We start from the raw sequence: 12,360 nt of genomic DNA, 5'->3' as shown, positions 1-12,360 counted from the left end.
GGGGGGGGGGGGGGGTGGAGGGAGAAGGAGAGGGAGAAGCAGAATCCCCGCTGAGCAGGGAGCCAACGTGCGGCTCAATCCCAGGACTCTGGGATCATGACTTGAGCTGAAGGTAGGACACTCAACGGATTGAGCTACCCAGGCGCCCCTAAAAAATTGTTTTGATTTTAAAAAAATACATGCTTGGGGTGCCTGGGTGGCTCAGTCGGTTAAGCGTCTGACTTCGGCTCAGGTCATGATCTCAGGGTCCTGGGATCAAGTCCCGTGTCAGGCTCCCTGCTCAGCAAGGAGTCTGCTTCTCCCTCTCCCTCTCCCTCTCCCCCTCCCTCCACTTGTGCTTGCTCTCTCTCAAATAAATAAAATCTTAAAAAAAAAAAAAAGTTCATTATAGAAAATTCAAACAACAAACAGAGCAGAAACGAGAAGCCCTTTCCTCACCATCTCCACTACCCAGAGGTAACCACTACTGATTTGGGGACACATCCTTTACGAGAAAAGGAAAAAGAAAACCTACAACAATTACAGTGAAGTATGAGACGTATGACAGATGTACACGCAGGGCATTATAGGAACACAGAATAGAGAACAGTGATGGATTCTAAGAAAAGGCTATGCAAAAGAACAAGCTGGAATTAAGCAGGCAAAGTAGATGGTACAGTGCTCCAGAGGGAGCATCCTACCCAAAAGCACAAAGGCAAGAAATCATTGGACATTTTCGGAGGTAGCTTTGCAAACAACTAAAGAAAAGGAAGTATTACAAACTGAATTTTTAAAAACTATTTTGAGGATAAGTAGGAAATTGCATTAAAACAGAAATCCTACTATGGAGGGATTTGTTCTCCCTTTTTTAATTACTGCCCTACCAATTGCTATTTTTCATGTAAACAATAGTAAGCAATGCTCTTAGCAATGGATCTGATGTGATGTACATCAGAATGAATAATTTAGGGACCAAAGAATGCAGATGTTTGATAAGCTCCACAAATGATTTGGATTTGCAGTCACAACTGAGGACTCCCTGGGTGGAAGAAATGCTAATGAAACAGATGGATCATGTTTAGGTCTCCACAGACCAAATTTGTATGCCTAATCCTAACCCAGACTTCATATTCACAACCACTATACTGTTTATAAAAAAGTGGATGGGTCTATCCAAATATATATTCATTATTACAAAACAAGTAGGGGCACCTGGGTGGCACAGCGGTTAAGCGTCTGCCTTCGGCTCAGGGCGTGATCCCGGCGTTGTGGGATCGAGCCCCACGTCAGGCTCTTCCACTATGAGCCTGCTTCTTCCTCTCCCACTCCCCTTGCTTGTGTTCCCTCTCTCGCTGGCTGTCTCTATCTCTATCGAATAAATAAATAAAATCTTAAAAAAAAAAAAAGATTTATTTAAAAAAACCCTCTCTCGCTGGCTGTCTCTATCTCTATCGAATAAATAAATAAAATCTTAAAAAAAAAAAAAGATTTATTTAAAAAAACAAAACAAAACAAAACAAGTAAAATCCCACACCTACTCATGGAAGGTAGATACCATCCTCTTTTACATAAATAGGAATATGTTACTACTACTGCTTTCTTTTTTTTTTTTTTTTAAAGATTTTATTTATTTGACAGAGAAAGAAAGCCAGCGAGAGAGGGAACACAAGCAGGAGGAGTGGGAGAGGAAGAAGCAGGCTCACAGAGGAAGAGCCTGATGTGGGGCTCGATCCCAGAACGCCAGGATCACGCCCTGAGCCGAAGGCAGACGCCCAACGACTGTGCCATCCAGGCACCCCTGTTTTCAGATGAGATCAAGTGCATTTCAGGGTGGTATGGCCGTAGACCTATTACTGTTTTCATTCTGCAGTGTTAAGGCTCCCACAGTGGGAGCTTACCCACCTGAGTTCCTTCCCCACATCAGCATGCTGAGAATCCCCTAGAATCTCAGGCAGGCTGGTGATGAAGTCATGCTGCAGGTACAGTGGAGCAATACTGATCAGCTGCATGAGCTTGGTGGTGAGATCCTGCGGTGGAGGAGACTGTTAGAATTGTTGCACGTGACCCAGAACAGAGAAAGACTTCCTCCATATGAAATGCAGAGTTGGAATTATTTTATGTACAATATGGCACCTATATATACATTCAAACTCAAAGCCTAAATTCCGAGGTAAATGACCCAGAAATTTTCACACATGTGATGGTACACAGAAAACAAGTACGGTGGATGGTATACTAGTGGGTCTGTTATATACTTTACTGCATTTAAGATTTTATTTATTTATTTGAGAGGGAGGGAGAGGGTAAGGGAGAGAAAGAGCATGTGAGCAGGTGGATGGAGAAGCAGACTCCCCGCTGAACAGGGAGCCTGACATGGGGCTGTATCCCAAGACGCTGGGATCATGACCTGAGCAGAAGGCAGATGCTTAACTGACCAAGCCACCCAGGGGCCCCTACTTTATTTCATTTTATCTTCACAACTCTAGGGAGTCTGTGTGACAATTCCTTTTTTTTTTTTTCCTTTAAGTAGACTCCACAGCCAACGTGGCGCTTAAACTCAATCCAGAGATCAAGAGTTGCATACTCCACAGACTGAGTCAGCTAGGTGCCCTGACAATTTCCATTTTTATAATGTGAGGATATGCATTGCCCAAAGATATACAACAAGTAGAATACAATACAGTAAATACACAATAATACAAAATTCCAGTCCACATGAGATTCCAAAACTCATGTTCTTTCAAATAAAGATTTAGCCTTGAAATACCTGACAAAAATTAATAGAATTATTTAAAGAACTCTGAAAACAAAGAGCCCTTACAAACTAGGCTCAAAACAGACTCAATTTTATCAAGGTGCTTAATAACAAATCACATAACTGTAAAAACTTCCTAAAACTTTCCTCATATGTAATCAAATTAAACATTTGCAGCATGGTAAGTTGGTCTGGGATCTCACTGCTTCTGAGAAATAAAACATAGTCAACTGTGCACTTTGAAAGCTACTTCTTTCCAAATATTTATTTAATAGATATGTAGTCATCATAATTAGAAAAACTTTTTTTGGAGAAATTTAAAGGGTGAAATATCCATGATTCTCAAACTATGAAAGATGAAAAAAGCTAACAGATAGAAAAACATGAATTTTCAGTTTAGAAAAGAAAAGGAAAAGAAACCCCTGCAAATTCCAAAAGTTTGGTTAAGTGTGGAAAACAGACTCTCTAAACCAAGAGACAGAACAAGTCCCAAAGCCTACCTTGCCATCCACAATTCTGTCAAGCCATTTCAGCTGACTGATGATGAGTCTAGGCATGTTAAGTCCATCACTGTTCACACTGAAATGTTAGGATAAGACAGAAACTTAGCCTTACTGATTAACCCAACAGCAAGCATTAATAATGCACAAATCATTTCAGACATTCAATTAACACTTACTGAACGTTTACATATTGCAAGCTGTGTTAGACACACAGATGATATGAGAAAAGTATGACACATGTATGTTAAGATGGAAGAAGACACATTAAACTGTTAACAGTGGCTGCATCTGGGGAGGGTTTAGAAAGGTTAAGAAAGGTCTGGAGAGTATTTCTTAATAACAATGTAAACAGAAAAATAAAGGCAATAAATGAACAAACTGAACAAGAAAAATTTTAAAAGGTAGAAAAGTGGTAACTATTGAAAAAAGCAAGATATACTGCTTTGGAAACATAGAAGGTCAAATTAGACTATGTTTGTGAAAGTACTGAAAACCATTTACAGATAAAGAGATGCTGGGGGCACCTGGGTGGCTCAGTCATTTGAGCCTCTGACTCTTGGTTTCGGCTCCTGTCATGATCTCATGGGTTGTGAGATCAAGCCCCACAAGGGGCTCCATGCTCAGTGGGGAGTCTGCTTGAAGATTCTCTCTCCCTCTGCCCCTCCCCCCACTCATGTGTGTGCTCACATGTGCACACTCGTGTGCTCTAAAAAATAAATAAATCTTAAAAAAAAAAAAAATTGCTGGCTTAGTTGTTATTATTTCCCCAAAATGACAGCACCTGCCTTCCTCCCAACCTCCTATGTCTGAAGTTTTGGACTACCTCCAGTTTTTTTTCTTGACAGCATTCTCAGTCTTTGTTTGGCACAGTCAAATATAACTGCTGAAAAAGACATAAAGCATCTATGTGAGCCATTCAGGCAAAGCACAAATTTTTAAAGTTCTATCTTTAAGTGTATTATTACTATACACAAAACTTAGAAAAAACACATATTAAAAAAGAGAAAGTAAAAATGATTTATAATCCTGTCATCCAGAGATGTCTGTTACTAATATGCATATGTATTTGTATCTATAGTATGGTATATCTATTTTTTTTAAAGATTTTATTTTAGAGAGAAAGAAAGAGACAGAGAGAGGATGCATGCGCAGGGGGAAGGGGGAATGGGAGGGAGGACCAAAGGAAGAAGGAGAGAGAAAATCCCAAGCAGACTCCAAGCTGAGCATGGAGCCCGATGCAGGGCTCAAACTCACGACCCTGAGATCATGACTCAAGTTGAAACCAAGAGTCTGATGCTTAACTGACTGAGCCACCCAAGGGACCCTGCTTTTTTTTTTTTTTAATAAAATACTGAGCTAAACTGTAAATACTGATTTGTAACCTGACCTTTTTTCCCAGTTAATGCAAGGCATGAAATAGTCCTCTGTATAATTTTTAATGTCCACATAATATTCTATTACAGGGATGTACCTCATTTACTTAACCAATCCCCTAGAGTTGAACATCTCAGTTGTTTACGATTTTTTGTTAAACAGTACTCTTATTCATTACTGTTTTCATTTGGTTATTACCTTAAGATAAATTAGAAGATGTGGTTGATCATTAAAGAGTATACAAAATCTAAGGTTTTTATACATGACACATACATACACAACCTACTGCCCTTCAGAATGACTTGAATCAATTGATTATATTATCAGCAATGTATAAGCATGCCTGTTCATTACACTCAACAAGGGAAACCCTTTGAGAGTGGAAAAAATGTATCTATTGTTTTAAATCTGATGAATGATAATGAAACTGAGCAACTAGAAAAAAATGTTTGATGCTCCTGTATTTCTTTGTGAACTGTCTATTCATGACCTTTTTCTACTTTCCTACTGTTGTTCACTTTTTCCTGACCTATTTTTTAAAGCAAATTTAAAAAAATTTAATACACATACACTATAAAATTGAAAAGGTAAAGAACAGTATTCATAGAACATCTGATTCCAGGCAATTGGCTCCCCTCGTTGGAGACAACCACTATTGCCAGTTTATTGTATATCCTAGGAACATGCAGTTATATGAATAGATGAAATTAAAAAAAAAAAAAGACCCCAGCAAAATTTTTAAGAATCTGGTGTCATGTTCGATCAATATGACTTTCTGAGAAACCAATGATGTTTCAGAGTAATCTTTTCAGAGAGAAACTTAAGTACACAAAGGTAATTTAAGCATTCCAGAAAAATTCCACTTACTTTTCAAAAAGAAATTCTGGTAACTTTTCAAATAAGGTTTTGATAATGGCAGGCTAAAAAAGAAGACATAAGGAATTAGGAGATGGTCCTTAAATACAACAGAAATATATAATTAACCACAATTTGCTCCAACAAGAGCTCTTGGAGGAAAACCCTGCTATAATTGAAATCCTCTTATTTTAAGAATGGCCACTTGAATGCTGCCTATATTTTGAATATAAGCTGTTGGAACACAGACTTGTCAATGATGTGTCTTCTAAAAAATTACAAAATGATTATGAAGGCAGCATTAAAATAATCAGATCATCAAAAATACTATTAAATATGACAACTGTTAAAACAGGAAATGCAGACTTAAGATTATCAACGAGTTTACAAGAAGAGAAGATTTCTCTCCAAAGGACAAAGAGGGCTCTTAAATGTAAGCTAACTAAATTATATTGAAGATTTCCAAAGAAAAGGAAGGGATAGGAGTGTGGGAAGATTAACAGTGGGAGAGAAGAAAAGAGAAAAAATGGAGAACAAGGTAAGACAAGACTTTCCATTGTATGTTTTTATAATTTGAAACACTTAAAACATGTCAAAGCATTGTCTGTTCAATATATTAAAAAAGAGGAGGAGGAAAAGGGCAAAATCAAGTTAATCAGCAAGTAAAAATTTAAAATGGGAGATGACACAGATGTGAATAGGGCAGAGATATATAAGGTACCCAGAGCACAAGGGAGCTAGCTTTACAAATCAGGAATCAGACAAAGAAATGTACTGGGCTAATTAGCTCAGTCCAAAGCCGCAGATATTGCCCTACCAGATGTTTGTCAGCAATGGGCTATGGTAGACTATTGCAAACCCAAACTCCCTGTTAACTCTACTCGACCCTGTGCTCCAGGCATTTATACTTGGGCATACACCACAAATAATGTCCATCAAATGTTCGCAGAAAAGTGGCATAGTCTCACCTGTAATATGTCAATTCCCAGAAGCAATTTAATGAGGCTCTTAGAATAAGATGTGCCGATGCTGTAAAAAAAGAAAGAAAGAAAAAGATGTTTTCTATTTTGCTTTCCTTGTTTTACTGTTTTTATCTTTTCTTCATAAAATCGGTTAAATATACAATTTTTTAATTTTTTTAAAAGATTTTTAAAAACTTTTTATTTGTCAGAGAGAGAGTGAGCGTGCGGGCCCACAAGCAGGGGGAGCGGCAGACAGAGGGAGAAGCAGGCTCTGAGCTGAGCAAGGACCCCGATGCAGGACTTGATCCCAGGACCCCAGAAACACGACCTGAGCTGAAGGCAGACGCTTAATCTACTGAGCCACCCAGGTGCCCCAAATATACAATATTTAAAGAGAAACTATACTGTTATATCAGAAATACAGAATATGAGAAGATGGCTCTTTTTTTAAAGATTTTATTTAATTAATTAATTTATTTATTTATTTGATAGAGAGAGAGAGGGAGAGAGAGAGGGTGCACACAAGCAGGGGGAGTGGGAGCAGGAGAGGGAGAAGCAGGCTCCCCACTGAGCAGGGAGCCTAATGCAGGGCTCAATCCCAGAACCCTGGGATCATGACCTGAGCTGAAGTCAGACACTTAACTGACTGAGCCACTCAGGCACCCCCAGCTCTTTAGATTTTATTTATTGATTTACTGATTTATTGATTTATTTTGGGGGGGGCGACAGAAAGAGCAAGCACAAGCAGGGGGAGAAGCAGAGGGGGAGGGAAAGAGAATCTGAAGCAGACCCTGAGCTGAGCACAGAACCCGACGCGGGGCTCAATCTCACAACTCTGAGATCATGACCTGAGCCAAAAACAGGAGCTGGATGCTCAACTGACTGAGTCACCCAGGTGCCCTGAGAAGATGATTCTTTTTTTTTTTTTTTAAAGATTTTATTTATTTATTTGACAGAGATAGAGACAGCCAGTGAGAGAGGGAACACAAGCAGGGAGAGTGGGAGAGGAAGAAGCAGGCTCATATCAGAGGAGCCTGACGTGGGGCTCGATCCCATAACACCGGGATCACGCCCTGAGCCGAAGGCAGACGCTTAACCGCTGTGCCACCCAGACGCCCCTCCAAGAAGATGATTCTTAAACAGGGAGAAGTAGAGAGTTAAAATTCTATCAACACAGATGAGACACACTCTAGAAAACATTCTGGTTCTTAGTATCATAAACATAAATTAATAACTTAAAGGTTAGGTTAAAACTGAGGAAAAAAGTTATGAATAAAAAGTGAAATTCAAAAAAATTCCTTTCTCCGTCCCATCCCTACCCCCCATTCCAGTTAGTATAACAGATTAAATGTCAGCAAGACTCCAAGCCTCCTCTTCACACCTGGCTTCCTCATCCTGTAGACGTTCACATGACAAAAGGCAGTTCCTGAAACTGTCTTGGTCCTCAATGTGAGACTCCAGGCCGCTAACAAATTCTTCTATTATCTTAATGATATTGAAAAAACAAAGAGTAAGATTTTCAGTTTAACATTTGCTATAGGTTAGCTAAAAATCATTCTAGTCCATTCAACTTTATGCCAGCGTCTTAATATTCCCAATTGCAGAGTAGTGCTGGCAAAAGCAAAAGTACCAGAAAGAAACACATACGTTGGGATAAGAAGGATGTTTCCTCAGAGTCTGAAAGAGCTTCTTTTGGAAAACAACTTGATCCACAGCTAAGAGGAAAAAATAGTTGGTCACCAGAGTCTTTAATATCTCCCACCATAGTTTTACTTTCCTAAAGAAGTAAGTTTCCTGTCTTATGAAACCAATAAGGATATTATTAGCCTAATTTCAGAGCCAAATTTTCTAAACCCACGGTAAAACAGATTTAGCTTTGACAGAGGATAGCTACTAAGTATTCTAAAAGAGATATGGAATGGAGTAATCTATGCCCTTAAAGTAGGGCTTTAAATGGCTTTATAAATTTTCTTCTGAAATTACTCTGACACAGATCCAATTATTCTCTTGAGTATTATTTTTCCACAAGAAAACACAAATTACTACTGGTATATGACATTTTTTTCTTAAAAAAACATATATATATATATATATATAATTACTTTAAAAAATAAATAAAAAATTAAAAGTTAGAATTACTTTACTTAACATGCATTAATCAGAACCAAAGACTACAAAATTTTCTCTAAAAAGCAACATCATTGTCATCCTTGTCTCAAGATGGCTGGTGCTCCCATTTTTAATCTTCACTGCCTCTCTATTTTGGAATCTGTTCTGAGCCCCGTACTGAACCCAGAGAAAAGATTTAAATTAAAATATTACTTAGTTGATTCTGACTCTCTCCTGTTTTAAGAATAACTCCTGATGTTTTAAGAAGCTTTACAAAAACACTGTCGTTTTCTTCCACTTCATTGTGAACATGAGATTTCTTTGTCTTCTTGGAAAGTGGTTGTTTCCTGGCTTCTGAAAACAGACAAAATTTTCAAGAATGTGACAAATAGTAAAGATTAAAAATGTGAACCCTAGAATAACCTTAAGAGGACAATTGATGGGTTCATGAAGAACTGTACTGGAATTGACGCTGTAGTAAAATTTTATCTCTAACAACAGTCAGCAATAGTGGCTTACAAACAAATCAACAAATAGAATTATTTTTGCCTATTTCATTTTCATATGAAGAATTCAAAACGTGCCACTTCCAACAAAAATAACCATGGAAATGTTTTCCACCCAAAATTCTAAATGAGTCAGGGTTCCTCAAGCAAACCAAGGCACTCGAATCACTGAGAAGCTTATTAAAAGCACATTCTTAGGGGCGCCTGAGTGGTTCAGTCAGTTAAGCATCAGCCTTCGGTTCAGGTCATGATCTCAGGGTCCTAGAATCAAACCCCACATCAGGGTCCTTGCTCAGCACAGAGCCTGCTTCTCCCTCTGGCTCCCTGCTCTGTGGGGAGTCTGCTTCTCTTTCTCTCTGCTCCTCCCCACCCCCCGCTTGTGTTCTTTCTCTCTCTCAAATAAATAAAATCTTTAAAAAAAAATTAAATAAAATAAAAGCACATTCTTAAATCATATCCCATAGTTACTCAATTAAAATCTTGGGGATTGGGTCTGGGAATCTGAATTTTTAAAAAATTTTCCAGGTAATAATCTTGATGCACACCAAAATGTGAGAACCAATGATCTTGATGCAGGAGTAAAAAGAATCAGGCAGGTTCTCTTACATCAAGCCTTTAAGTACAAAGCCTAGATTGGTTTTATCCCAAGGCTTTCAATGCAAGAGAAGTAAAAAAACATAACAAACAAACAAAAACAAACAGGTACTTGAAATTAAGTAGGATTATTTCCTCTTCTCCCTGTTAGAACTCCCTTAACAGAGTAGATGAGTATAATAAATGGAAAAAAACCATCAACCTCTTTTCATCAGAACTAAGTAAGGGCCTCTGTCAACCACATTCTCATACAGACAGTCTACACTATTTCTTCGTCCTTCGCATGCTTGCTTTGATATAATGCCTTTCCTTTATACATCACTATCATAGTTTTATCTGTACTATAATTTTTTAAAGATTTTTATTTTTAAGCAACCTCTACACACAACATGGGGCTCAAACTCACAACCCTGAGATCAAGAGTCACAAGCTCCGGTGCCTGAGCCAGCCAGGTGCCCCCATACTATAATTCTTCTTAAGAGAGGAAAGAGGACCTAAGTCTTTTTAAAGGATAGACACTATGTTGTAACTTCTGTCTCAGCACCTAGATGATGTAAGTGGATAAGCTCTATAATACTGATTCCTCTTACAGATGTGGAGACTGAGGCTTTAAGACTGTGGGCATGCCCAAAGTCATACATGGAATTAGAAACAGAAACTCAATCCCAAATCTCCTGATACTAGATTCTGTGCTCTAACCATTAAGCCCTGATGACTCCCAGGACTTGAAAGGAGGAACTTTATCTCTCTTTAAGTGCCTCACATATTTGCTACTGGAAATAAAACAACAAATGACTAGATACTTACTGGAGGCATCTTCTATCAGGCTCTCTTTATCCTCTGATTTTGACAGCCTTCTCTTGGAAACCATTTTGACTGGAAGTCTTCTGCAATTAAATTACTTTCTAGAGCAAAATCAGAGAATAGAAGTTACCCTCTAGAAGCCAGATAAATTTTGAGAAGTTAAAGCTATAGCTCAAAGAAAACTATCCTATCCAAAACCAAAGTGGTTCTACTTTTTACACTAATGTTATCTAACTCCAGGGACTGAAAGAATTTCAACTTCTATATCTGATCAATACTCCCTTCCTTTCTAATCTTGTTTACCTAGTTGCCTCTTTAGCCAGACCACTTTCCTCTTGCTGAAGGATGAAATCCAGTTCTCGAACATTCCAGATCCTTCATCATCTAGCCCCAACCTACCGCTCCTTTAACTCATTAATCCAATATTGTATGTTAGAGACTGCACTAGGTGCTGGGGTTACAACTATGAACCAGACATGATCACTGCCCTCAGGGAGTTTACAGTACAGTAATGAGTAGTCTTGAGGTAGTTCTTTAACTACAGTTATGTAAGTGCTATAAGAGAGAATCACAGGGTGCTATGAGGGCTTACAAGGAAATTTAGTCTAGTTGGGGGTAGGGGAGATGAAGAAAAGCAGGGACAATTTCTCGGGGATAATCTCTGTGAGAAAATTATTTTAAAGCAGGGACCTGAAGGCTCAAACTGGAGTTAGCCCATAGGAGATGTATGAGAAGAGTAGTCTGGGCAGAGAAAAACTAAACACTGAACCGGTAAGGGGACTGTAGAGTTAGAAATGAAACTGTACAGGTAGGGAATGGCCTGAACCATACTAAGGGCCTCCTAGTGTATCTTGTAAACCGAAACATTCCTGGTCTCAGTGCTTTTGCATAAGGTGTTTTCACCTGAAATGCTCTTATGTGCCTGGAAACTACTATTCGTCCTTAAAGACACAGTCAAATTTCATCTTCCTTGAAAAATGTTCCTCCTATCCCCAAAGGAGCTTGCTAGTCCAGCCTCCCTGTTCCATAGAGTGTATCTAGGATCCCCTACCACATCACACTAGACTGTGGGGCTCCTTGAGAACAGGAACCCAGTCTCACTTATTTCAGTATCCCTAGAGCCCAGCACAGTACCTGGCATAAAATTTCTGAGTATATTGCCTAAATGAGAAAGGCTGGCAGGCAGGTAAATACTAATAACAAGAACGATTTTAAGTGCTTTATAATTAACACTTCATTTCTCACCAGCCTTTTTAAAGTAGGTACCCTCATTATTCTCATTCAGGGCGGAGTTGAGTTTCTAAGTCAGGCAGTCTGACTCCAGAATCTGCACTACCTACCAACTATACTTATTCTTCCTTATAATGATGGCTTCCAACAATAGTTAACATTTACTATGTACCACGCACAATGCCAAGGGTTGTTTTTTTTTTATCCACTGCCTGGTTAAATACTTATAACCATTATCAGCCATTATACAGACAAAAATTAAATTAAGTTAAGGTCGTCTGACTTCAGGTCACAAGCCCATAACAAGGCTCCTTTCCAAAGAAGCCTGAAAGACTGGTGGGTTGGGCCGACTGTCTGGACCAGGTCGTTCGGAAAGGAGTTGGGGGTAAAAGCCCTTCTCATTTTGTCATTTTAACGACGCAGGGAGGTACCTGGGGGTATTATCCCACGACAGGACAGACGAGGAAGCCGAGGTTCGGGGCGCGGAGCCCCAGACGGAAAGGCCGAGCTCGGCCGGGGCCCAGCTACCAGGCCACAGTGGCGCGGGGCCTCGAGAGACGACGACCGCTGCTCCACTCACCCGCCGAGAAGCCGTCGCCGCCCCTCGTTTTCTACTTTCCCGCCCGGCAAGACGCCCCGCTGACGCAACCGAGGCGCGCCTCGCTGTGGCGCTGAACTTCCGCGCCGGA

At 39.4% G+C, this 12,360-nt stretch overlaps 1 protein-coding gene across 2 annotated transcripts in view; it reads right to left on the bottom strand.

Annotated features, from left to right (window-relative positions):
* The window catches only part of FANCD2 (FA complementation group D2), a 75,536-nt gene extending 63,178 nt beyond the window's left edge, over window positions 1-12,358 (bottom strand). For both annotated transcript variants that reach the window (XM_034658760.1, XM_034658761.1), the window contains exons 1-9: window positions 12,103-12,358; window positions 10,445-10,542; window positions 8,751-8,891; window positions 8,076-8,143; window positions 7,810-7,913; window positions 6,435-6,495; window positions 5,479-5,531; window positions 3,235-3,313; window positions 1,882-2,006 (exon numbers count right to left, since the gene is read on the bottom strand). In XM_034658760.1, the coding sequence (XP_034514651.1) occupies window positions 1,882-2,006; window positions 3,235-3,313; window positions 5,479-5,531; window positions 6,435-6,495; window positions 7,810-7,913; window positions 8,076-8,143; window positions 8,751-8,891; window positions 10,445-10,508 (695 nt within the window). In that variant the 5' untranslated portion in view covers window positions 10,509-10,542; window positions 12,103-12,358. The remainder of the gene's footprint in view (window positions 1-1,881; window positions 2,007-3,234; window positions 3,314-5,478; window positions 5,532-6,434; window positions 6,496-7,809; window positions 7,914-8,075; window positions 8,144-8,750; window positions 8,892-10,444; window positions 10,543-12,102) is intronic.
* Between the last annotated feature and the right edge of the window lie 2 nt (window positions 12,359-12,360).

This window comes from Ailuropoda melanoleuca, chromosome 4 (assembly GCF_002007445.2).
Source record: "Ailuropoda melanoleuca isolate Jingjing chromosome 4, ASM200744v2, whole genome shotgun sequence".
Classification (NCBI taxonomy): domain Eukaryota; kingdom Metazoa; phylum Chordata; class Mammalia; order Carnivora; family Ursidae; genus Ailuropoda; species Ailuropoda melanoleuca.
Note: the sequence above shows the minus strand (reverse complement) of the source record. Positions and strands in the feature narration are given on the sequence as shown.